The sequence below is a fragment of the Anser anser genome (genome assembly GCF_964211835.1).
Source record: "Anser anser genome assembly, chromosome: 6".
Taxonomy (NCBI): Eukaryota; Metazoa; Chordata; class Aves; order Anseriformes; family Anatidae; genus Anser; species Anser anser.
In genome coordinates this window covers 38,974,077-38,999,764 of record NC_139726.1, presented here as the reverse complement: position 1 = coordinate 38,999,764, position 25,688 = coordinate 38,974,077, and the positions used below count along the sequence as shown (strand labels likewise).

The 25,688-nt window shown below is 38.0% G+C and overlaps 3 protein-coding genes across 4 annotated transcripts in view; 2 read left to right on the top strand and 1 right to left on the bottom strand.

Moving 5' to 3' along the window:
• Positions 1–13,244, top strand: part of GTF3C3 (general transcription factor IIIC subunit 3) — a 35,777-nt gene extending 22,533 nt beyond the window's left edge. Inside the window, exon 21 of the transcript XR_014586477.1 lies at positions 13,113–13,244. The gene's annotated coding sequence lies outside the window, so the exon portion shown is untranslated. The remainder of the gene's footprint in view (positions 1–13,112) is intronic.
• CCDC150 (coiled-coil domain containing 150) lies at positions 1,530–13,272 on the bottom strand (the record flags this gene model as incomplete). The annotated part of the gene is given in 19 exon segments (XM_083840637.1): positions 1,530–2,511; positions 3,100–3,219; positions 4,229–4,315; positions 4,639–4,800; positions 4,881–4,886; positions 4,890–4,949; positions 5,451–5,684; positions 6,278–6,388; positions 6,392–6,404; positions 7,066–7,253; positions 7,790–7,975; positions 9,800–9,884; positions 10,035–10,141; positions 10,874–10,966; positions 11,815–11,840; positions 11,843–11,857; positions 12,182–12,242; positions 12,559–12,888; positions 13,195–13,272. Coding segments are annotated over 19 exon segments (2,082 nt in total). The 3' UTR covers positions 1,530–2,391.
• Positions 13,161–25,688, top strand: part of HECW2 (HECT, C2 and WW domain containing E3 ubiquitin protein ligase 2) — a 187,773-nt gene continuing 175,245 nt past the window's right edge. Inside the window, exon 1 of one of the 2 annotated variants that reach the window (XM_083842985.1) lies at positions 13,161–13,300. The gene's annotated coding sequence lies outside the window, so the exon portion shown is untranslated. The remainder of the gene's footprint in view (positions 13,301–25,688) is intronic. The other variant, XM_083842982.1, reaches the window with a different exon arrangement.

Genomic DNA, 25,688 nt, shown 5'->3' with positions numbered 1-25,688 from the left:
TGTTTGAATGGGTTTTATACAGTAGTTTTCCCCATAGCTTTTGGAAAGAAATATCTTGTTTTGTGCCTTTCAAAGGGATACAGGCTTCTAATTTATATTGTTCCAAGAAAAAGTCCTGGTTTTAATCAGTATGATTACTTCATTTGTTTCATGGTTATGGTTGCCTTAGCACAAAGATAACTCCAAGGTTTCTTCTTACTGTAAGGTCAGGAATGAACACCCCGGAGTTGTCTCTTAATTGTTGCTCCTGTAGTTCTGTAATATGGTGCTAAATCTGAAGTAAAACTCAACCCAAAACTCATCCTAGACATCTGGACCAGCTATTTCATTCTTCATGCAACGCACAGAGCTGCATTACTTGCTAAAGCAGACATAACCTAGCCTTAAGCTAATGCTAAAAGTAATAGGGACTGTGACACACTAATACATTACAATTACACTGTATCTTAATGCTTTCCACCATAAATGCTGAACAAATTTACAAGAAGCAAGAGGATGTGTTGAATCTTGAATAAAACATTACTACACAAATATAAATACCATGTTTAACATCCACAGGCATATAATCAGACTTGGCATTTCAATATACAAAGTAACTATATGCATTGCTCTAAAGGACGCAGGGGATTCTGGAACAAGGAAGGCAGGAAGAACCAGCCCTTGAGGTATATGGGACCTTGGTAAAAACTCCTGCAGAGGAAACCTGGGAGTGATTGGCTCTGTTGTCCTGCCATCATGCCAGTTGCAGCGTGCTTCATCCTCTTGCACAGGACAAAGTCACAATCATCAAAGTCACAATCATTTGTCCCTCATTAGGCAACCTTCTTAAGCAGTCAATAAAAATGCATTCAAATATGATTCATTCATTAAAACACAAGGATGTTAAATTTTAAGTGCTCTTCCAGAAGACTTTTTGAACTGTGATTACAGTTTGAGTTAACACCAGGCAAAACTAAATTACAGTTTTGATTGCTGTTTGCCCGAGAGCACTGTGGAGGTGGAGACGCACAGATTTTGCTAAACCATCTAAGCAGATCTAAGGAGCAGGTGCAGCAAACATGCCAGTTGATCTCTGAAGGAACTATTTGACTAGGATGAAGCTAAACCCATGCTGGATAGGCCTTCTTTTTAGCAGCACAATTTAATGAAGATCAGGTGAATGAAAGATGTACACTGGTTTTAACAGTGTGCTCAGCCACCCCTTGTTCCTTGGAACATCTGTTTGCTTCAAGGAGGTCTCTGAGGTCAGGTCTCTCAGACTTAGTTCAGACTACTATCATGTAAAGTCAAAGTTTAGGACCAAATCTTTGTAGAAGCAGGATGGTCTAATCCTGCCGTGTCCTTGGGCTACTCCCAGGCTCCAGCTATATTCAGGTCTTCCCTCTGCACTAAACAAGTATTGCAAATAACATGTATAGGTTCCCTAGAGATAAGTAATACCACTGATTGCAGAAAAGCTGGCAATCAGTTCTGTTGGAGCAGATCAGAGTGCAACAACACCTGTACTGAAGCTACATTGTATTGGCAGGTCCACACAGAAGAGTAAGCCAGGGCAGAGCTGAACTGATCCTTGGTCAAACAAGCACAAAAGCCGAACATGTTATAATCATCTTCAACTTACTACGATGTAAGTCATCTATCTTCTTCAGGCACTCTTTTCCAAGTTTGTTATTCCATATTAAGATAGGTTAAACAAATTCCACGAGTTCTTATGAAGGCATAACATCACACACCTAATGAATTCCTTATATGCACCTAAAATAGCCCAAGGCTTATGTTCTCTCATGACCCAGACATCATCTGTCATCAGAAGAAGCCAGTCCTGCCAGTTCTTCCCTGTCCTGGCCACGTCATAGCCTAGCCGCAGCTGCATGACACTGTTTTCAGCAATTCACCTGATCCCTCTGCAAGCCAGTGCGAGATGTTTTGCTAGCACCTGCCAGGCCTTATTCTAAAGCTGATAAAAGTGATGAAAGCAAAGATGTAGCAGATCAGCAGCATACAGTTTACAGTAATGATACATAAAGAATAATTGCTTTGCTATAAATAGTGATTTTGTTATGGTCAGCCTCGTGATGCAAAGCACCTGAGTCAAAAGGACAATCATGGTAGCTTGTCTCTCATGCAAACATGCAGACACACACACACACAGAACAATCTCTGTAATGTAGGTGAAAGGTACGAGGTAACAAACAAGAATTTACAATTTAAACAATAATTCCTTGGTCACCTGTATATGTGTATCCTAGGAGTATGTTTTATTTGCAATACCTTCTCAGTGATACAAAACTATCTTGGATAAGTAAGGTTCCTGATTCTTCTAGTACCTGGGTGCTGGCAAGGAGTCTCCTGGTGGCAGGTGATGCTCTCCCTGGGCTGGGAATCACCCAGTCAAATGAGCTCATTTCCTGCCCAGCTCACGTAGGCCTTCCTGGTGCTGAGCTGGAGGTGTTGGGTCCTCATCCTGCTCTCCGGGGAGGTGCAAGGGGGAAGCTCTGGTTGCTTTTTCTCCTGGGGAAAAAAAATGCAATGTTTTATGATGCTGATGATTATTTGGGGGAGTCTTTATGATTACTAATGAAGAGGTTAAAGATTAATATGTAAACCTCTACAAAGCTAGTAAAATTATCTAAGAACTACCAGTTATGGAGAAGGCTGATGAATCTACACAACCAAGGTAAGCACAGCTTTCAAAAGGGTTTCTGCAAAGGTTTGGAGGAGGGGAAGGAGAACCACTGAAAGAGGTGAATGCTGAAAAAAAATATGCTAGCTGTTAACTTTCAGACAAGTATTTAGTTTATGAGCAGCAACAAAACATGAAGCATGTGCAATATAACTTCTCGAAGTATGGAAGTAGTACCTTGAAGCTTATGTAATTATGTAATTGCATATGTAATGTTTTTGCATATTTAATGCCTCCTCTGGCAAAAGAGGAGGAAACAAACTAAATTAGAATAGGAAGAAGGTCTGTCTTCCATCCATGTGTAAGGGCTAATAAAAAGTTTAGGCAACTGAAATTCTGACTGATATGAGCTATCAAATACTTCCCTGAGCCTATTTTCTTTGCTCTCTGAAAAGAACGTGCTTGCATTTTTTTACCATCTCCTTGGAGCTGTTGTCTTCGAAGTTCACCGGCCGGTGGTTTTTCAGACGATCTAGCTGCAGGCTGTCAAACTCTGATTTGAACCAGTGCTGAGTTTCTTTCAGGTTATTTGTCATCTAGGGAAGGCAGTGGTAATTAGAACTGCAGAGAGAACAGTTAATGCAGGCTGTGTTCCAGTTCTTGAGCTGTGTGAGAAAGGGCAGCATGGCATACAAATGTTTATTCAAATCTCTCTCCTGTATCTAGGGGTAGGAGCTGACCATAATGCTTTCTTTCATTGAGGTGAAGTGGGTGTAATAGAGACATCCTTGCTACAAAGCTGCCCCGCTTTTAGGAGAGTAATGAAGTCAATACAGTTCTCTTCAACACAGTGTAAAATACAGGGACACTGGGGAGAGAGGGGGAGGCTGAGTACCACAAACTCCTAAGAAATATCTGGGAAGACTAACTTTGCCAGAAAACTAACAAGTGCTATCGAAACATTATCCTGCTATCAAGTTCTCTTTCTAGTCACAGAAGAGTACTTGAATTGATAAGACCTCAAGGTGGGGCACCTCCATTCCTTTTTAATTTTAATTTATGCTGGTTAGTACCCTATAAAGCATCTAAAACCCTAGATTTTCCACCTCAAACTACTATAGTTATTAACACAAGTTACAGTAATTTGGCTGCTGCTGTGAAGTAGTACAAGGATAAGGTGATGCATGGGCAAATGACTTCTCAGGGGATGGTGGTGAATGTGGTTTGGAATGATGTCACATACAAAGTGATGCAAGAGCATCTTAGGGGACAGTTTACTTGGCCACACCACTTTTCTTTATTTGATTAAGACAGATAGACCCTGAGCTCAATTTAAAAAAAAAAAAAAAAAAGCTGAGGGAAGCTCTTCTTACAAGCTCTGCTAAACTAAATTCTTCATGTAAGAGATGAAACTGTGATCTTAAAAGTAAACAACAAATATAAGATAAACACCACTTAGTTACTTTGGAGTTGACAAGGTCAAGAATGTACCTCCTTCTTCACCAGAGACCTATATTTGAGATTTGAAGTTTTACTTGGTGCAAATACTGAAACACCAACTTGTTACTTCCAGTGAATTATAATTCTAATGGTAACTAGTCTCACCTGTTCTGACACCATACTGGCTTGTTTCAGTTGGTTTTCTATTTCCTCTTTACATTTCTTCAGATGTTGGGTTGTTTTTTCTAGTATCTAGGTAGAAAAAGTAAAATTTTTCTAGGAATTTTTTCATGGTACGAATAAAAATTTGCAATATAATAGAAGGATTCTCCTATTTTTACTGTAAATAACTTAAGAGATTTATTCTTAAAAAGAATCTCTCAAATTCGCTACATAGCTGACTTTAATGTTGTTACCCAGTCTTTCTAGACTGGAGCAAATACACCGAGATTTACAGGAACATCTCTGAACTGGGATTCAAAGTCTTTCTACCACTTCTTCTACATCCCCAGGGACTTTACATAAAAATATTTCCACAGCTTTCTTTCCATATATTCATGCTACTACCACTTTACCTGACGCTTATTTTCCAACTGATGCACTCGCCTTCTCTCCACTTCTAGCTGGGTCTCCAGCTGCCTGTTCTGCACTTGCACTTTATGTTGGTTTTCCAACAATATTTGCATCTCACGACGCAAACGCTTCGACTCTGACACAAATTGTTGGATGTGCTGTGACTGAAGACAACAACACAAGAATTACATTCCTATAATTTTGTCAGATCGGTCTCTTCAGGGAACTGGTCAAGAAAGCTCACCTGTTCTTAATACTTCTTCTGATATTCCTCCTTTATTGCTTCCATTTCTCTCAGTTCAGTTGCAATCTCCTGGAAGTTGTTGAAAGAGAAACAAAATGTCAGGAATTTCTCAGGATGTTACATTGGAAGTATTAATGAAGTCAAGATGACTCATGCCCCCTTGTGGAGATGGGAACAAGCAGGTGACAAAGTTGCCGAGGAGCTTAGATTCTCACTTGGGATTAGGTACTAGTCAAACCGTAAGTTTTACTCCCTACTAAGAATGGGAAGGGACTAATCACGAGACAAAGCAATCTTTGGTCCGGTCGATCATTAAATAGACTATCTACAAAACAATAAAGTATGTAAATGATACTATAAAAAAAAATGGTGGGGGGACACGATAGGGCTCTGTGGCATCATACTGGATACAGGGAGCAGGGAAGGATATGACTGGAAAGGTTATGCAATTTCTATGCATAATAGCAATTTTATGCTATTGATCTGGTCAGAATTTTGGGGCAGAGTTAGTCTTATTTTCTGTCTCACCCCACTAAAAAGGGACAACAGCAGTCCTATTCAGTAGGAGAAAAAGGAGTTCTCAACTAGACTACCTGTGTCCATTGAAAAATGTGTACATACCTTTATTCTCCCTGCGTTAGCTTTAGTGACCAGGCAATGTTTGACTTGAGCTCTTCGGCTTTTTAGCTTTTCCCTGTAACTGGACAAAGTCTTCTCCAGCTCTATCACTTTCTGCCGCAGCTCCTTGTTAGCACAGGAAACTTCAGCAAATTTAGAGGATGAGCCTTGAAGAGCCTTCTTTAGCTAGGGGACAGGAAAAAGTGAGTACACATTAACTGTAAAAATTAGGTAATTCTCTACAACAACAAGCAGAGCATCCAATTGATTGGTTATATCTGAAAAAAGCAACAGCACCCGGTGGTTTGACTTTTTTTTTTTAAATACCATTATAACAAAGGAACAAAAAATGCATGCTGGGATCTGAGTTAATACTAAGGTCATGCTGAGTATTATGAGCCAGTCCACAAAAAACGAAGCAGCATCCATCCTATAGCATATCCTTGGTGATTTCTATATGACATCAGACTATCCTTTTGAAGCCACTGGAATGATTGATATAAATGTTGACATCATGTACAATAAGGTACATAGTGTTGCAGGATATTCAGTGGGACACGGAAGAAGTTAGACAGTACGGACATTGCTGTGTGTGGCCACCAAGATGTCTGTCTACCACATAACAAAATTTGTTGTGAACAGGTGATGGATAACTCTATGATGAATGGAAAAGGAGATATTTGTTATGAGCTGCTTTTGTTCTGATGAAAATTGGACATTGTAAGGCCTTTTTCTATGGAAGCCACTCACTGAAATCTTTTAACTATATCCCTTTTCACCTCAGTAGACTCTCGATGGGCAGCCTTCCTAGAAACCTCTTGTTCAGCATGGAACTGCTTCTTCAAAGTCTCTACGTTTTCTATGTGCATCTTTTCCTCAGTCTTAAGTTTTTACATTAACTGCTCCCTTTAAAGAGAAGAGGTGAATTCAGTTATTCACATGTATATTTAGTAATGCTTTACTTTTTAAATATGTGAATAGGATAGAGAATTCCATTAAATGTTTTTTAGATATATGCTTTGCAACACTTGTTTAGAGATTGGAGTGGCTTTAAATATTTCATATTCCATTTATTTCCAAGGAGGTTTAAAATAGCTATACAAGGCTTTTTTTTTTTTTTGGAAAAACTTTGATGATTCCAGGAAATTAGATGGAAAAAAGCCTGTTTAGACAAGGATAACAAGTATATTCAGACTGCACCAACGCTTACTTGCTTTGAGGTTGTACTTACTGGTGTTTAGTTTGGATTAGAGGATTTTAACAGCTATCCTATGCTCTCCTTGCTCTACCTACTACAGGCCGCTTTAAAGTAGAAGTGATATGTGCTATCTTCATGGAAAAGGTGCTTTTAGAAATACCATAGCGACCCTGAGTAAGTAGTACAGCAGAACAGGTTCAAGAGTCATTACAGGAATGAGTGGAAGTGCCCATTTCTGTAGCTCTGTATGAGACTATCATACTGCTGGCTCAGCGTAGTCAATGCTGATAGATAAGAAGAACCATAAAAAGCTCTGTTAGTAAAAAGTAATGTTTTTCCTCAGGTATAGTATCTTGGATCTGGTCTTACCTGCAGGCCATCAGCTGTTGATGCTCAGCTTCTTTACTTTTCAGGTCATACTGAGTGTGGATCAGCTTACTCTGCAGGACGTTATTGGCCTGCTGAACTTCTTCCAAACGAAGAGCAAGTGTCTTTTTGTCCATTCTAGCAACTTCTAGTGCCTTAGAAAGTGGTTCCAACAGTGCAGTAACAACAGATCAGATTTATATTTACCCAAACTAAAAAGTTTACACAGGAATATTTTCTTCCATTCCCAGTCAGTATCAGGTTACAGGAAGTAAGTCTGTTTACCAGCTGTCTCATTACGCGTGTCAGGCACCTAGATGGGAATACTTATGAAGCCAATCACTAACTAGCTTAGTCAGAAAATCAGAACTTGTCATATAACCATGACTCCTGTGGAAAAAAATGTTCTTTGGTTTGTGTTTGGGTTGTGAGGTAATTATTTTTAAGCTAAGTATTAGGGAGGAGAGGGGGGGGAGAAAGCAACTGCCTGGACTTCCGTTCCTCCTGCTCCCTCTTCTTTCAAATAAGAAAAAATAAAAGGCTTTATGTATACTTCAGGAATCTCTGTCCATTTTCTGTATGCAGCTGTAAACTATAATACCTTCACCTGTGCTAAGGAATTTTTCTTTTCAAGAAGTTGCTTCCCACCTTCAGCACTTGGATAATGATTTTCCTGTTCCACAGCCAAAGGCTGATGGATATTTTTTTTTGCCTCTGTTCATGTGAATGTGTCATGCCATGCTGTCCTCACCAAAAAAGAAAAGATAACTGTCTCGACCCCAAAAATGCAATGTTGGTTGTTACTATTGAAAAACGTGTTCTCTACCTGGCTGCTGTGCTGCCTTTCCATGGCAACCAGTTTGGCTTTGTGATGTTCCAATTCCGTTTCTAACATCTGCATTTTCTGCTGACTCTGCAAGAATTGAAGTAGAAGAGAAATAATTGATTCATTTTGCTTTCTGGAAACAGCAAAAATAGGACCTCCTGTTTTCCAGGCAAACATCCTAAACATGGCTATGATCAACAGTTTGTCACTTTCACCTTCCTTGTTTTTCCAACAACATATGTATTTTTTTCCCAACAACAAATGATGTTTTGATCACTATTCTAACCCATAAATTCAAATAACTGTCTCAAGATGTCTGTTCACAAGGAAGAATGAACTTATAACAGTAACTGTTCTTTACAGACTCCTATTGCTTCTCATTTATCAAGCAAGCTCTTGACAGCAGACTCCGTTTTACCATCTTGTATGTACAAGCTTGGTTTCACTGTCCAAGATAACACAACTCTTCTCTGTGCTTCTGTCCCTTATGACTTAGTGAACAGACTGAAGCAGAGTAACTACCTGCCTTACAGCAACATCGCTAGAGAAGTATTATTTGCCACTATTTGTTCTCTAAATGGAACTAATGATAAATCGAGAAGACTTATTGTTATAGTCTTGTAACCTGTGTGTTTTCTAGCCTGAAAACATGTAATAAGCTTGCATGAAAATTGAAAAATTTGCATGAAGTTTAGCTGAGCTTCCACAGTTCTCATACTTTAATGAAAAAGTTCTGTTTTCACCTGAAGACTAGAATGCTAAAGTTAAGATTAAATGTTTTCTCTATTCTTCAGGAAAAGGTGTGTTGAATCTGATTTCTAATGGCTATGTTAGTATTAGTTAGTCTGACCCTAATTCTGAGGAGTAAGAAGTTCTCAAAGTTGTTTTACCTTAGTGTATTTGGTCTCTGTGGCCACAGTGCACTTGCAAAGCTCGCTATTATTTAAATGTGCATCTTAGGAGACACTACAGTTCTTCCTCCAGCTTCTGCACTCCAGTTTTAAGAAAAGAAGTGGGACAAAATAGCTCAGCTTCTTTTTAGCGAAGAAAGGGAAAAGCATTAGCTTGACTGCAACACAGAAGCAGAGTGATATAGCAATTCTTCTTTGCCCAGAGCAAATGTTTTATTTTTCTTAAGTCCCGTAGTAGCAGGAGCAGCAAGTGAAATGCTTTTAACTTATCTTTCCATAGAATTACTTCCAGATTAGAATTAATCACCTTGTTCTAATTTAAGTATGTTTTGGATCACTTTCTTCTGTCACTACCATGAGACCTAGGGCTATTGCATAAATGTAGCTTTCTCTAATAACCACTACACATTCTGTGCTGTTTTTAAAAGAACCTCAGGAATTTCTGCACCACTGCCCCAAATTCATAGGTCACACTGAAGTAAAAGCTTTACCTCCAGCACCTCATTTACTGTCCAGCTAAATAATATTTAAGAAAGCTTATGTACACTGCTTATTTTTGCTTATCACCATAGTTTGCCTCCCTCCTTGTTAATTCCTGTATTTCATAAAATTTTCCATGTTTCTAATCTTTCAACCAATTTTCTACTTGTATTTTTTTTAATGCCTCCTGGTGGTTCTTAGCCATTCAACTGTTTTTGTACATTAAGTAACATCACAAATCCTAGAGATGCTACTTCAACATCATCGTGCCTTGATCTATCACCCAAAGGCAGTAAGTGGTATGAGCCAGATCAAAGATGTTTTTTCTACACAATTCTCAAAACAAAGTGTTTGTGTAGTGTCAAGCACATAAACAGAAAGACAAATAAAAGCTTCCCTCCAAATTAAGTAGTGAAGAGCTCAGGTTAAGCAGTCATATATTAGCTGAACATTAAATAAATAAATAAATAAATAAATGGAGTTTCCCATGTGAACTGACAAATAGGATACTGGTAGGTACCTGAAGTTCTCCTTTGTCACAGGACAGTTTATTCCTACTGTCAGTCACCTCTGCCAAGACCTGTTGTACCTGCTGCTGGATATACTGAGGAAAAAAGAGCAGAAATTACCATTCTGTAAGAAAAAATAAAGTAAAAAACAACAAAAAAGGGTGTTCAGTGTCCTGTCTCTCCCTGAATATTTTAACTTTTCCCTGTTGCTTCAGGTAGATATTTTCCAGCCCTTACGCATCTTACCTGTTCATATGCCCATGCAGCCAAATGTTCCAGTAGCCTCTTGTTCTTTTTTTTCCTACTTCCAATTTGTTCTTTTCCTGTGTTATTTCATTTCCTATTGTCGTTATCTGTCAAAAGAAATATTACATCATTGTTATCTAAAGTCTAGATTCAAGTGAATACTACGCATCTTCAGTACTGTTGATCAGAAGGTCACAAATCAACTCTGAAGTTCAAAAGTATCTGCCGAGCTGTCCTGTCCTCATTCCCTCTTCATGCTCCAGAGAGGAGGCGTTATAAGTCAAAATACAGAATTAGTAGGAAATAGGAGAGTGTGTCACATTTGCCAGTACAATAGCAACAAATCATCTTTCTGAAAGCAAAACTGGTATGTAAATAAGAATTTTAATTAGGAGGGTCCTAAATTAGCCTTCAAGAAAATAACTTCAAAATAATTTTTTGTACCTGCTGTTGAAGATCTTCCTTTTCTGACAGAGACAAACAGAAACATAATCATGCAGATTCTAAAGGTGCAAAGGAATATAAATGTCCTACTTGACAGAGAAGCAGTCCTTCATGTCCTGTCTCTTGAAGAGGACACTTTCAAAAAAAGCCAAGTCAATTAAGTATTAGACTTTCCAGCCTTAAGCTTGGGAAATCATGAACAGTTATCTACTGACTGAATTTCCTTCACTACAAGTTGTTCATTAGCTCGTGTTACCAGAGGGTATTAAGTGTTGTCTCTTGACCTGTATTTGAGGCTTCCTGGTAAATGTGTGGTCATTCCCCATTGTAATCACTTGTTTTGTTATACTTTATTTACATTCTAAAAACAGTTGAAGAGGAGCTATTGTGATTACCTGTACTTTTTCTGCAGTTTCTCTAAGGGCAGTCATTTTAGACTGAAGTTGCCAGTTCTCTTTGTGTTGTTTGCTAGAAGACAGCTGTGCATTCTAAAGGGCAATTAAAACAGAACATCCATTAAAAAATAAAAAATGTCATTTAGCCAGGCACTTCAAGCATATCAAGTTTTTGTCTCATCCCTATTTCCTTTAAGTTACTGCCACATGACTATGCTCACTTTTAAGGACCTGACATGGCTCCTGTAGTGCAAGTCTCTTGCCAACATATATCTTAAAATAATAATCAGAATAGTACCTGCTCTAACTTCGCTTTTAAAGTTGTGGGTGACTTCATATCCTTCTGAGCTCAATTTTTTTGCCTCTGCTATAATTAATCTTGATGCTTCTGAACTTAAAAAAGGTCTTCCTACTAGAAGTGGTATAATTCCCAACACAAGGAATCCATTCCCAGACCTGCAAGACTTCACATCTGAGCTCACCTTTTACTTTATCTTCACTGAAACTTACTCTTTCAGAGACAACTGGCAGCAGACATGGTCCATACAGAGGCAGTAAGCATATCTCTTCCCCCATTTAGTACTCAGCTGACCAAGGTCCTGATTTTTCTGTAGTACCAATAGTAATATTTCTCTCTTTTCTACGCAATACTTGTGCTGTCACAACTGTGTTTTGTGGTCAGTTGTCCAGGGAAAGCACTCATATTATTGTTTTGCTATTTCAACAGAATAAGAGAGTTAATCTTTCAATAAACATGTAGAGCAACCCTTAACTGATAAAATAATTAATAAAATCAGACATTCAGCCGTTAGTAGCCTCAGCTGCATTTGTCCACAGAAAAATTATGCCTCTAAAGCATGGTACATTGGGAAGGCCTCAAGTTCTTCCCATTCTCATTTCTATTTAGCTATTTTCCTCGGTAGTGCTTGTTTACAACTTACTTTTGCTTCTTTGTCAAGCTGGGAATGATACAGTTCTTGGAATCTAAAGATTTAAAAGAATATCAGGACATGTTTTGTTATCTGTGTGGTGATTTAAAAAGCTGACATTTTGATTTAATGTTTTATTATTGAATATGCCACAAACAGATAAGATTTCTAAAAAATGCATTGTTCTTTGATACTTTTCTTTAACTTCAGTATTTCAGCAAAATTGCTTTTGAAAAATTTATTCCATAAGTTAACTGTATTGTACTTAACTTTGGTGTGACTACGTGCTTATTTTTAATCTCCTACATATACCAGCTCTGAGATTGCTTGTCTAGTGTGTATGAAACTAATTTGTCCTGAGTGTACAAATAGCCCATACGTGACTTTACAAGCTTTCGTGCGCTGACAGATAATGACAGGTCCCTGGTTAAAACACAGATCTAAAAGTTGAAGCATTTTTGGTGGAATTTGAATCAACCTTCCCATAATAGCTAGCCTCTTATTCTGCTGCCTAGCTTACTGAAAAAAAAAAAGAAGACAATTCAGCATGACCAGGGTAGGGAGGGAAATCTAGCCAAAATGTTACGACACCCAAGGTATCATTTGCAAAGATGAGTCAAAAGTTCTTTCAATTAACAAAGCCTCGATCAGCGGGAGTATTGGATATAGAAGTAAAGAGAATTTGTATGCCCCACTTAAAATTGTCACTTAAGAGGTACTTTAGTCATGAAGACGGAAGAATTAAGTCTCCTTTACTTTAGTTGATACGTACATTGTTGAGACGCACCGGGCGCGGGGCCCGCCGGGCGTTGTAGTTCCCGGGTTCCCGCTCTCCGCGCGGCGGCCTCTCACACCGCGCCCGGCCCGGCCCGGCCCCGCCGCCGCCACCCCGCGGCCGTGCTGGAATCGCACCTGTGCGGGAAAGCGCAGTGGGTCGGCTTGCTGCCGGGGTGCCAACACGGAGCCCACCTTCCCGGGGGGCTGTAAGCCTTCAGCGTGCTGCGCTCGGTGAGCGTGCAATCCTTCGGTACTGACCAGCAGTCTTTCTCGGTTATGCTGTCTCCACCACGCATCTGAGGCGTTAATCTTAAAAATGTACCACTGCAGTCTGCTGAGTTCCGTTTTAATGCAGGAAGCCGACCTGGCTTCGTAGCCTCGTGGTTAGAACATACAGCAGTGCAACTGGAAACGTGCTGTCTGAAACACTAAAACAATGCTGTGAACATTAAGCATTAGACATTCTGAGGACTCAACTAAAAGTATTTAAGATATCCATTATAGATGTAAAACTTTATTTTCACTTTTGGCAGATCATCTGGCTTCCGAGGGGCTTGAAGCCCGTGCATTGAACAGGGCAGAAGAGCACCCGACTACCAGCGGCAGATGTTGTACCGGCTGCAGAACACCGAGGATTGGGCACCAGGGGGGCAGCATCCAAATACCTTTCAACGACCTCTCACTTGGGCTCATCTTTGTCTGAAACTTCAAATATGCTGAGGTAAAACACACCCGGGGTGAACTGGCTTGTAGAGTATGTTGAGATTTTATTGGAAATTAAAAGTAGATTTTATTTTTATTTTTATTTTTAATTTGAAGTCTATCTGTAGATGGCAGCAAAGAGCAGCAGTGTTGGAACATCTAAACTGTGGCTACACGTTTTATAATTTGTGCCACTGCAGCTGGTGGATATCCATTAATACTGACAGTACCTCGTCTACTGGAAGGTGTCCATGGCGGGGGGAGGTACGGGGGGTTGGAATTAGATTATCTTTGAAGTCCCTTCCAACCCAAACCATTCTATGATTCTATGAAAATTTTGCATTCTGTTGATGGATATAATTGGTTTGATTTTAAGATCTTTTGGCATTACTGTTTTGTTTTGGAGGAAGAGTTGCAGCTTTTCTGAGCAAAAAGGATGACACTGAAGATGGGTCTGCACTACATTTGATCACTAATGTGTGTGTAAAAAAGAGATTCTCAGCTGATGTAAAGCTGTCATTGCTCCACTTCAGAATCTGCACTTGGAAGACTTTTCTTGGGGGATGTTGCCAGGAGAATTGTGAAGAAGTGTGGGATGTGAGGGAATTTAAAGATCACCAGGGAAAAGGGGGATTAAAAATGATAAATTAAGTCACTCTTAAGTTTCTCACCCAAAGTAGAGACGCATAAATAGCACTGAATATTAAAAGTAATATTGTTTTTATTCTATAGTATTCAGGCAACTATTGATGTTGTCCTTAAGCTGTTCATTAATCGGAGCACATTGATACAATGGCAATGTCTAGCTTTATACAGTAGAATACTGTGTATATGAAGTGAGAACATAAAAGAGCAATTGATATGTAGGTCAGATTGAAACTATATTTCAGAGATGCTTTTTGAGCTGAAGTAAGGTAGTAACATTTGACAGAAAGGTAGTTAATTCTGAAGGTACTGTATAAATTTTGAAATAAACAGATCGAAAGGTATTCTTAATTTGTTTGTACTGAAAGAACTGATTGAGCTAAGCTTCTTCACATTCGTTATTTTACTTTCAGAAGTGGCTGTATAGTTCAATAAAAATAACTTCACATAAAAAAATGTAGGAGTAAGGCGTATACATCAAACTGTCTGTAGCATGTTTTCCACAGAAAACTTTTTAAAAGAACGCTGTGATCAAAGAAGTGAATGTTGGGTGCTGAAATTAAACAATTTTGTGTCCTTTTCAGCTGCAAATATCCTCCCTGACAGTTTCATGGTAGTCTTCAGAAATAACCTAAAATGTTGTTTTATTTTATTTTTAATAGTGTTTATATGGCAATAAGATTTGGGGCAGGCACCATGATGATGACGGACCTCCTACTTTTTTCTCCAAATCAGTATCATCTCCATAGTTTGCCACCTACGTATATGCCTGGTGGAATTATCAGTGCTGCACAAAGTTGCAAGCTGAAGTGGGATTTAAGCATGCTTTTTAATGTGTGGTTAATAACACAGGTGTACTTTTGTTTCTTACCAAAACACCAGTGCTTTGTGTGACATACAACAGATCACATATCTCAATAAAACTTTAAATTATACACATAATTATGACATTTATTTGTAAATTATACAAAAAAATAATATCTGATAATGTATATAACATTTTCATTATTTTAGCAGTTTTATGGCTCTAGCTTGTTGATGGCTCCAATCGGCTTTTCAGTCTTATTTCCAATTTTTCAGGGAATAGGGTTTTCCGTAGGGAGTTTTTCCATATTCTAACAGTGCTCACTGCTTAAAGGTGCTGTTACATTTTACTTTCCTGTAATGTCATTTTCTTTAGTTTTAGCCTTTTTACTACTCTGATAATTGATAATTTCTTTTAATTCCGACTTTGATTTACCATACAGTTAAAGATAATTGCGTGCTACCACTGTCATTAATCAACAGAGTTTTATTCCAGCATGTTAGATACTTCCCCCGCCATATTTTTGTCAATTTTTCCTGAATTCTGCTTTGCAGTAGAACTGAAGTCTTTGTTCAAGGTGAAGTCCTGAGCTGCCAGCGCTTCTGTAATACTTGTAATCACAAAGACCTCTCTTTTGGATTCCTTGGGTTGTGTGAGAAAATGCTGCAGCAGTAGGTGGAACTTGCAAGTTTGAATTGAAAGGTGGGATAACTCGAATCTGCTAAATTGGATCTGTTTGTGCATCCAGGTTAGCATTCTGTGAAGGAAGATGCTTTGTAGGAGTAAGAGCCTCAGCTCTGTGGTCTATTCCTATCACTGCTGTAAGTTTGCGTTCTTCGAGTGTTGCTTTGATTAATTTGTCCTCTTCTTTTAGACTACCCTTTTTATTGTAAGTTGCAAGCAGTAGAAAGTGTTAGTTGAATGTTTCCTCTTCAGAACCATTCATGATTTCTCTTCATCTTGTCTAGCATGTTTTATCATTAATGAGATAGTAAATCCAGAGTTTGCCTGGCCCATCCTAGTGCAGTCCGTCACATTTTAATCCAAATCTTAAGCAAGCTTTTTTTTTTTAATTATCATCCCTTGCACACTAAGAAAGCTCTCAACATAAATACATTGAAAGCAGTGTTCCCTGGTCCATCCTTAAAAGTCTTCTGTGCTGTTTAGTCTGCAAAACTTAGTGAGAATTCAGGTTATCAGTATATATTATATGACTTTAATATTTCTCCTGTTTTGGTTTTCCTTTCAATGGCTTATGCAATCAGTATTTGCAAAACAAACACACTAGATATATCATGTACAATGTTCTGCATATGAAAGTTTGTAATATTTTCTAAAAAGGATAAAAAGCAAAACTATTTGTCAGCCTTTTCCCCACTGCTTTTACAGACAGAGCAAATAGTATTATTCTCAAACTTTGTTGTAGTGAGTATTGCAATACTGAATATTAGTATTTCTTGTCTGCAAATGTGTATATGAGAAGTGTGGAACACTTCTAAAATAATTGGTATTTTATCTGAATTCTATTCATTCACTTGAATGAGGATTCAGTAAGATGACAATTTAAGTGGTATATTGATTTCAAATCTGAACTCTCACTTGTGGAAATCGGGAAACAGGCTACAGTGCACTCGACCAAGGGACAATCAATATCTGGAAAATGTGTCAGTTTGCTGCCCAGCTCCTCTCTGAGAAGTCTGCAAAATTTGTGCTGACATCTCCACCTTTAGGAGTAAGTGAAAAATCCCATTGATTTAAATAAATAATGTTTTTATGGCACTCAGATTTACTTCAGCAAGTAGTTATTAGCCAAAGTACAGTGAAATATATTTTTTTTAACTTCTGTGTACAGTACTAAGAAATTAGGAGGACAAGAAACAGTGACGACACTTTGATCTCACTCCTGTTTCATTGAGCTATGGGAGCACAGAATCAGCTTCTGTTTTAATTACTTTATATCAGCTTATCAGTCCAGCCCTATATCTTCAGGGATTTAGCATGTAAAAACCTAATGTGGCAATAGACGTTCTTGCATTTTCTCCTTTCTGAGACAAATGCCCCCTTTTCAGACACTAAACTAAAAGAATACTGAAATCAAGTGAAATCAGTGGCCTTGTACATGACAAATTAATATATAAATTTCAGTAGATTTAAAGGCATATGATAAATCTAAATGACATCTAAAACACTCAAACATGATAGTCCTGCAATGACAGAAATGTTTTTCATTATTTGAATTGCCAGTCTTTGCATGTCTTCCACTGAAATCAAATGAAATCATACTAGAACACTTGGTACACTTATAGAACAGTGACTTACACTCCTGCTGAGAAACAATATTTCATGTAAGCAGAGTACAGTGAATTCAGCCAGGTGTTTGAATCCATTTTAAACAGATTGTCAGTAGTACTCCTATGAACAGTAACATTCTGTATTTACATCTGTGTAACTCTCAAAAAATGTGAAACAATTGCATAAATTTGTGAAAGTGAAAGAAAAAGTCTGTTCTTGATATAATTCTGTCTCTTCTCATGCCTTTGGCACTGTAAATGCTGATTTTTTAAATGTAAGGAAAACATCATATGAAAACAAAAATATTTATAATGTTTTTTAATGTTATGTTATGACTATGTTATGACTTTCCATATGTTTGGGAAAGGAAGGGGCCTCTGGCTGTGTAGATGAAAACCTCAAAGCATGATCTGTATTATCATCGGTTTCAGTTGTTAACTCAATAACAGTGCTCTTAGTAATATATTTTTTTCTTATTTTTAAATTCAGAAGTTGAAAGCTTTAAATCCTACTTATGTGGTTTTTTATGAAATACAGTTAAATTCTGTGTAAGGGTTTGCCTCGTTTGCCTCTTGTCTTAATACCAGTGACACATCAGTTTGGGTGGTCTGCTGGCTTACTTGTGAAGTGCAAGAGTCTCTAAGGGTAATACACTGATATGACAGAGGTACATGACTGGTATCACCTGCATGTTGTTTTCAGTTTCTTACTGGAAGAATGACTTCCCCTGGAGAACATGCAAACAACAACACAGGAGAAACCTGTGGACAATAAGATAACAGGGATGCATAGGAAACGAAGGCATTGTGTTTTCTAGGAGGGACATGTAGTATTTTAATTAACGTTTGATTTTTGAGTTTGGGAATTGTTTGTGCAATCCTTACAGGGAAAGTTTTCTTTCTGAAATAATCAAAAGTCAGCATATATTTTGGGAAGGGGCTTTGTTGCACCGTGTTCTCTTTGAAGTGCTGTGCTATTTTTCTGCAAATAGCCAGGGACTGCTGCATAGCTTTACAGAGTGTGGCCCAGATCCTGGGAGCCGCAGACTGACACGTACTGTAAACCAAATGCATGCACAAATGGAGAATACAGTTTGCCTTTTTTTACTTCAAAATTCTTGTGTCCACTGTGTACAGAATTCATTCATCAACGGGAGGAAAAGTGTCATTTATCTGCTTTAAAATTATGGTAGTCCTGTACACCAGAGTCTGGTTATTATCTCTCAAAACAATTTGCACCAGTAGCAGTTATTAATGCAGCTAATGCTTTTAGTTATCTAGAGTAGCGTGGTTTAATTGATACTAAAAAGTTAACATATTCAGCAAAATATATCACTGTTTAATATCATGAATCGCCTGATGTTAATTAATTTATTTAAGCTTTATTCTAATATTAGTTGATTGATTTTTCCCTAGTGGCTGTCATTTTTGTTGATGTACTTATGAAAAAGTTCTGGTCTCATTTAAAAGGCTCAAGTGCATTTAGAAACAATGCAGGGTTTTTTGTACTTCTGATAGTGCAGTATTTAATTAAGTTAAAATGCAATTGCCCTGAATACTGGTTTATAAAATACTATTTCTCCTTCAAACCTTGTTTCCTTAATGGCTGATGGATTTTGTATTTGTAATTCTCTGTCAAACTGCAACCAGCATCCTTGTAAGTGCTCAGAAAAGGTATTGATGAATAAGCCCTATTTAAAGAGAACACTGAAATTTTTCTTCTAAAATTGACCTTGGACAGCCTGCTCACACCATCAAATTGATGTGGTTGTCTTGATATTCTGAACACAAATAAATAGTCTAGCACTGGAGATTTTTTAAGTGGCTATTCCTGCATTTGGTACCACTCAGCTGGGCAAATGCATGTGCTGTTATTTGTGCAAAACTCCATCTTTACTATAGGCAGCTCTCACGCAGGCCTTTTGCTTTCTTTTGTGTTTTCTTTCTGCAATGCTATACTGCAAGTACTACTGCTTTGGTTTTTGTTTTGTTTTGTGTGGAATTCATGAGCTAACAAGAGGCAAACTCTTTGGGAATGTGGTCCCAGCAATTGTACTCGTCTTCCATTCTTATTACTAAAACGAGTAGATTTTTAGTGCTTGGAAAGGATAAGAAAATGTCTTCTGAAGGAATGAGAAATTAACATTTTTGTATATGTAGGAGTTGCTTTCTGCAGGTGGTTGTTGAGGGTACAGCTTTGTGCTTGTACCAGCCAAAGCTCTTGTACAATTTTTCCAGATACTGACTTGTAATTGAGCCCACTGAATATTTATGGAAAGATCTGTGGTACTACAAACCCCTGTGCTGACTTTCTTTTTGTGCAGGTGAAAGCAGAACACTGCTGTTAAATGAGTTGATTTATAGGAGGAAGATTTAAATAATATTATGCCAAACTGAATAGCAGAAAGCAAGACTTCCTTGCAGTTAATTTTATGCTCAAGTTTGGGATTGCCTTCCTTGAATCAGTTTCTAGTAATTCATGAAGTGGCATAGAAATTCTAGTCTTTGCAAATTGATATTTCCATGTCACTTAGTTATTGTTCACTGTAAAAAAATAATAATTGTCAAATAGAATTATAACAATAAATGGTAGGTATGCTGGCAATCTGGGAGTTGTACCCTCTGTTTATGTGCATGGGACACTTTGGAACAGGATTTGTGTGATTATGGGAAGAATGCACAATTGCAGTCAACAGGGCAGTGTCGGACATTTAAGAAGTAGCACAGAGCTGGAATATCTTTCAGTAAGCAATAGGCTGCAGGATGCAATGAGCACAGATTCATACCTGTATGGGCAAAGTTACTGATTCATGCCAAATATAAGCTGAATGACATCTTGGCTTTTACTGAAGTCAGTAGCATTTGCTGTTTGATAGGACAGATTTTTTGTCCATTATATTTTTTAATCAGAATTCATAGCTATGTACACTAAAACTGTGTATAATGCTGTAATCTCACAGTGCAGTTTGAAGGTAATCACTATTCCTTGTAGAACTTGTGGTCAGAGACAGTATTGTGGTCGCTTGCTCTGATGTACTACATAAAATCTCCTAGAAATGGCTTAGTCGTAATTCATTCTACTTTAGGGCAGAAGAATGGACTAGGCATCTATTAGTAAATGATAATTAAATATTAAGATACCAGACCCTGCTCGTATCCTAAACAGGAGATGATTCTGGCCTCATCATCTGTAAAGAATTGCAGTTACAAAAAGCAAAATAAAACCTCGTGCAAGTATATTTTTGTGAGTAGGCAGCTATGTGTTGTTGACTTTTGATGGGAAATGTCAGGAATTATTATAATTTTTCTAATGAATATTTTAAATGAAATAGTATGTATGGTTAACTTTGTAATGTGTAAGACCTTGTTTTGCCTGAATGCTAATTATTTTTCACTTATTTTCCCACCGAAAAATAATACATTTTCCATATACTTTTTTTTTTTTTTCCTGAAGTAGTATCTGGTCTTTGGATTTTAAAAAAGGTTTGGAAGCACTAGACTAAATGACCTCACTATATTCCTTCCCATCCCTCCCAGTAAATTTGAAAAAAGTAGAAAAGCTCTGAACATTTGCAGGGGAAATATTCTGTAGCAAGAATGTATCTTTGTGCTGCAGAACAGAAAAGTAGAGCTTGGTGGCCCGATGCTTGTGTAACGTCAAATATTTCATATCAGTGTATGCTGCTTTAGAGTCCGACACCAGAATTCTTGGTTTCTAGCTAAGGTGCTGTTTTGTGAATAACTCCAGTGAATAAATCACTGAATAATGTCCCTTGATATACAGCTAGCTAAGAATGTGTCTAGCAGCCTGTGACTGCATCTTACCGGGCGTAGAACAGCTGTATTTTTGTTGAAGGAATTGAAGCTTCTTTACTGAACTATACGATGTGTGTAAAATGATAACCTTAAAAAAGGTCAGTGGCAGAGCAGCAGGCAGTTGTTTGCTGAGTCCCCCCCATTAAGGTAAATTTACATTAATCTTTCAAGTCAAGAAATAGCATCTTCCCATATCAGAGTGTAATGGAACACGTTGAGAGAGGCGACGGAAGAGGAATGGCCATCGTTTGCAATGCCCCAGTGTTACTCTGTAAACTATGTGAACACCTAAATGCTGTAAATGTACTTTTTGGTATAGTGCTGCTACAAATTTACAGTTCAGGTTGGCTTAAAGTATTGCTCCTCATTCCCATGTTACACTTGCTATGTTAGAAATTATTTATTGTTCCATGAGGTTCACCAAACTCAGAGTATGGAGAAGCAGCAAAACAGAAATGTCTGATAGTTTTATTGGAGTAGAAGAAGCTGTAGTCTAACATGAAAATATGAATTGCAATGGAAAGGTGAAACCTGTGAAATGGAAAAAGGAATAAACAAAACCCTTCTAACAACCCCCTGATCAAACCCTGCAGTTACAGTATTTTTTCCAGTATTCAAAATCAACGGAGAAAGTCTAATCCCTTTGTAGCAATAGCAACAGTGAAATCTGTTGCTACATTGAGATGACGACTGCAAAGGAATTAAGCTTTATGGATTAAAATATTGCAAATTATATTTTCATCTTTTTTCCAGTGAACTGAATATATGTGCTTAAGTGCATTTATAATAAACAAACAAAAAAAATGCTACCATCTGTCTATAAAAGCAGAATTTGACCATGGAGTATTAAATCAAATTTAAAAGAAGCTTTTACAATTTCACATTATTGGGAAACTCTGGCTTCACTATTGCCAAATCCTGTTTCAGGATTTTCATTGTAAACAACTTTCTTGTGACATTTCTATCTGAAGGAAAAAAAGTCATGACCTACTTCAGTCTAATACTGTATCTGGGTTTGGGGCCAGCGTCAAACAATGGAAATACACAATCTTGAATGAAAGTTCCCTCTTCTCCTATGCAGTCACAACTTTTTGTGTTCCAGGTGTTGATTTCTCCTCCAGTATTTCCTTGAATAAAACTCCTGCTGGATTTGTCCTGAAGGCCTTATTTCTTATTGTACTCCGAGCACTGAATTCATGCGCTTGCCTGTTGTTTGTGAATTTAGGGCTGCAGTTGGGCGTGATGTACATAAACCTACAAAGCATACAGCTAAAAGCAGACACAAAGTGCCCAGGGAGCAGAAAACAGTTATGTTTAGGTCGCAAGTCAGAGTAACAGCACTGTGCTTCCAAACAGAAGGTGTCTCCTTCCCTTCTCCCTTGCTGTCTCTCCCCAGTGGGATGATTGCCTGTCAGTCACATCAGCTCCTATGATCCTATGGGATAGCACAGGGATCCCATATAATGTGCTAACTCAGCAAGAAAACGTGCACTTTTCCTGGCCTGGTTCTCTGGTGTTTTAGTGACTCAAACAGCCTTTGCTGTCCAATTAGGCAATTGCCAAAGCAGATGCAGCGTGAGTGATGGGACTGCTTGAGGAGATTTGGGAGGGATTAAGGCCTCATCTTTCTGATGGTGGTGAGATGTTAACTGGGCTAAAGCTGTAACGTGAAACTGCCTTTTGTGGCTTTTATATCACTGGTGTATTTTCATTCTAAAATTTAGAAATGCGTACCCAAGAAAATATGAAATTATCCTCTGTTGATTCAGGGATTTGAAAGTTTATTCTATATTTTATTAGTCCACAAAATCATGTGTTCTGGCTGTCTAGTTTTCTGATTCAAAATAGCGAGTCCTGAATGCATTCCAATCAGGGGCTGATGAGTCTTAATTGAGCCTCAACCAGATGGTGCAGTTCAAAGGTATAAGCAAAAATGTGCTTCTGCTTCATTTTTAAGCCTTACATTAGTGTGCTTACCATGGGAGAAACAATATTTCTTTTCCTGCCACTTTTTGTTCGTGTCTCAACCTAGAACTTCTCAGAAACAAATGGACCTAATACTTAAAATAAGTACTAGCTTCAGCAAGCTTCTCCAAATCCTGTGTAATTTTAGGCAAATTAAGAGGTTTCACAAATATTTGCTAATGATATTCTCCAAAATATGCCAAGCTGGAATCACAAAAAATTTTAAGTGGTTACATTACCTGGAATATATACTTTTATATACACTTTTCAGAATTTCCACTTTCCTCTATATTTAATGTCGTATGAGGGCCTACCTGCCTTTGTGGAAGTAATATTATAACGTGATGTGAAAGCAGTAGTTTGATGCCTAAATAGCATTTATTATTCATAGGATTATTATGTGGAGACGATGTTTTCTGCAGTAATGTTGTTATTGCACTTCACTGACATTATGCAGACACATTTGATAATGGTGTGGTAAAGTACCATGAGTTAGCAATCAAGGCTAAACTAGTAATATTTATCCTCTTCTTTCCTGATGCTTTTTTTTTTTCTTCCAGCTTTTCCAGTAGGAAATGAATTTTGCTCAACCTTAATAAGATGCACTGACTTAGAATTAAGTTTGCTATTCACATCTGATCAGGATATGATATAGAGTCCTTTTCCTACTTACTGATAAAACCCAGCCACAAATACTCAGCTTGCAGCAGTTGGTCGTGCAGTAACCAGATCACTTGCACGGCCAGACTTGTGTGCTCAGAAGTCTGCAGTAATTATGGCCAAGTAACAGCATCTTGGTCTGCAGGAATGGAGTCCATGAAATAAGATACGCAGTTTTGCACGTGTAGGCTGGATTCTTCCACGGCAGGATTATTCTTCATGATAGGACTGTATGCAATCTTGCTTTAAAAATCTCTAGTTAGGAGCTCTCCAACACATTCAGAGTTACCAGAAAATGAGAGGTAGCATTTAATTTCTCAAAAGTTGCCTTTAAAGCAACAGTTGTAATAAAACACAAAACTAAGTCTTGTGCTCAACCAAAAAAAAAAAAAAAACGAAAACAGAGGGGGTGTTAATGTGGCAAGAATGACATGTCCCATGAATTTTACAGCAGAACAAGAGAGATTTAAGACATTTTAGTTTTCCTGGGAAGCAAAGTGGCAAGGCCAACCAGAAATGCAGAAAAACATGCTGCCTACCTCAGCTTAGTAGTGTTGCTTATAAAAACAAAATCACGTTTGTCAGTGAGAGAACCACTTTTGTGAGGTTTCAGTGCTCCTGCAATATTTGCCAGGTGGTAGTTTGGATTCCTGCTCTGAGATTCCATACCAGCCCAAAATCTTACGTGGGATTTAAATGGTTGCCTAATACAGTGATGTGAGCTTGGCTGAAGCTTGACAGGTATTCGTGATCCAAATATGCCAGTATAAAAGTGACTTTGATCTGTTCAAACTGTGCTCCAGATATCCTTGCAGCGCTGTCATTTGTGTTTCAGAATATTTATATATAAATAATTGCAGAGATTTATTTTCTCCATTATCTGCATGCTGCAATTTTTGCACAGTTTGTGCAAACACTCTGGAGTGGTTTTATGCTCTAAGTATTTTTTCCTTATCTTTGAGTTTTAAATGTTTGTCTCAAGAGAACTCCTTCTTGGCTCTGCTCTTCCAAAGTACCTGCAGGGCTCCAGCACAAGTTGCTAGTGTAAATCGTTGTGCAGATGACAGAAGCAAGAACTGCTGTGCTGCATATCAAGCAGTACACGCCACCCCTCTTCTTTTCTACACGTACCACAGGCAGATGGGGATTTGGGGGTAAGGCTCAGCAGTTGGGTGTTCTGTTGATCACTCTGCAGTTCTTATTTGGGTCTTATTTCCTACACTCTGTACTGTATTTTTATTTACTCTGCGAATATTTTTTTGCTGTTCTTTGTTAGTGTGAAGATTTCTAATATTGTTGCTTCCTGTCAGTGTTCTTTGCTGCTATTATTTCCTATCCATGTCATCACTCTGTTCCCCTGAGCAGTTTTTACTGCAGTGGGATTGTTTTTCCCAGGTATGCTGCAATGTTGGTATTTGCCTTAACTCACAGTGCATGTTTAAATTCGTCTCTCTTGAGCTAAGCAGTTATGTTTGTATTTGGAGTTAAGTGTGTTCTTAATGCACAAGCACTTTGTGGTATGTTGTACGCCTCATTATGGCTTCAGTTTGGATCACTTCTTTTTATGAGTTGTGTAGCTGAGGTCCCTGTTCTCCGTCATAATGGTCACTGCACCACAACATCACCAGATGGAGGAGTTCAGAATCTACACGTCTTAAAAGTCTCATTTTTTGTTTACCTATTTTTAATAATATATATGATGACTGTTGGAAATCAGAGTAAGAACTTCAAGTTTCGTTTTGTAAAACTTTCTATTATAACGCAGAGGAACGTGTTATAAGAAGTTATTTGTATAATATTTTATGTAGAGATTGTAAGAAAGTGGTACACCTACATGTCTCTATTCCTGTGGTTGTTTTGCAGACTTCTGATTTCTGAACAAAAGTGTTAGTTTACACAGTAGAGCTGCACAGTGAACTATTGTTAAATGAATTTATGTTAGGAATGGATGGGTTGCAATATTTTGAGGTTGTCAGATAGCTTCCAGTATACTGAAAAAATAGAATATGTTAGGTTTATATTCTCCTGGAACGTATGTTGCCGTTGCTGTGCTCTAATGGCTTGTCACTGCTGTCTTTCCCAGTGATGCCAAGGAAAAAATGCCAAATATTAAAATGGAAGTTGTATAGTACCTGGCAGTAACAACAAAGTTAAAAAAAAAAAAATACAAGCTCTTCCTTTGGCTATGAGCCTCAACAGGGAGTGAGATTGTGCTGTTAGGGTGT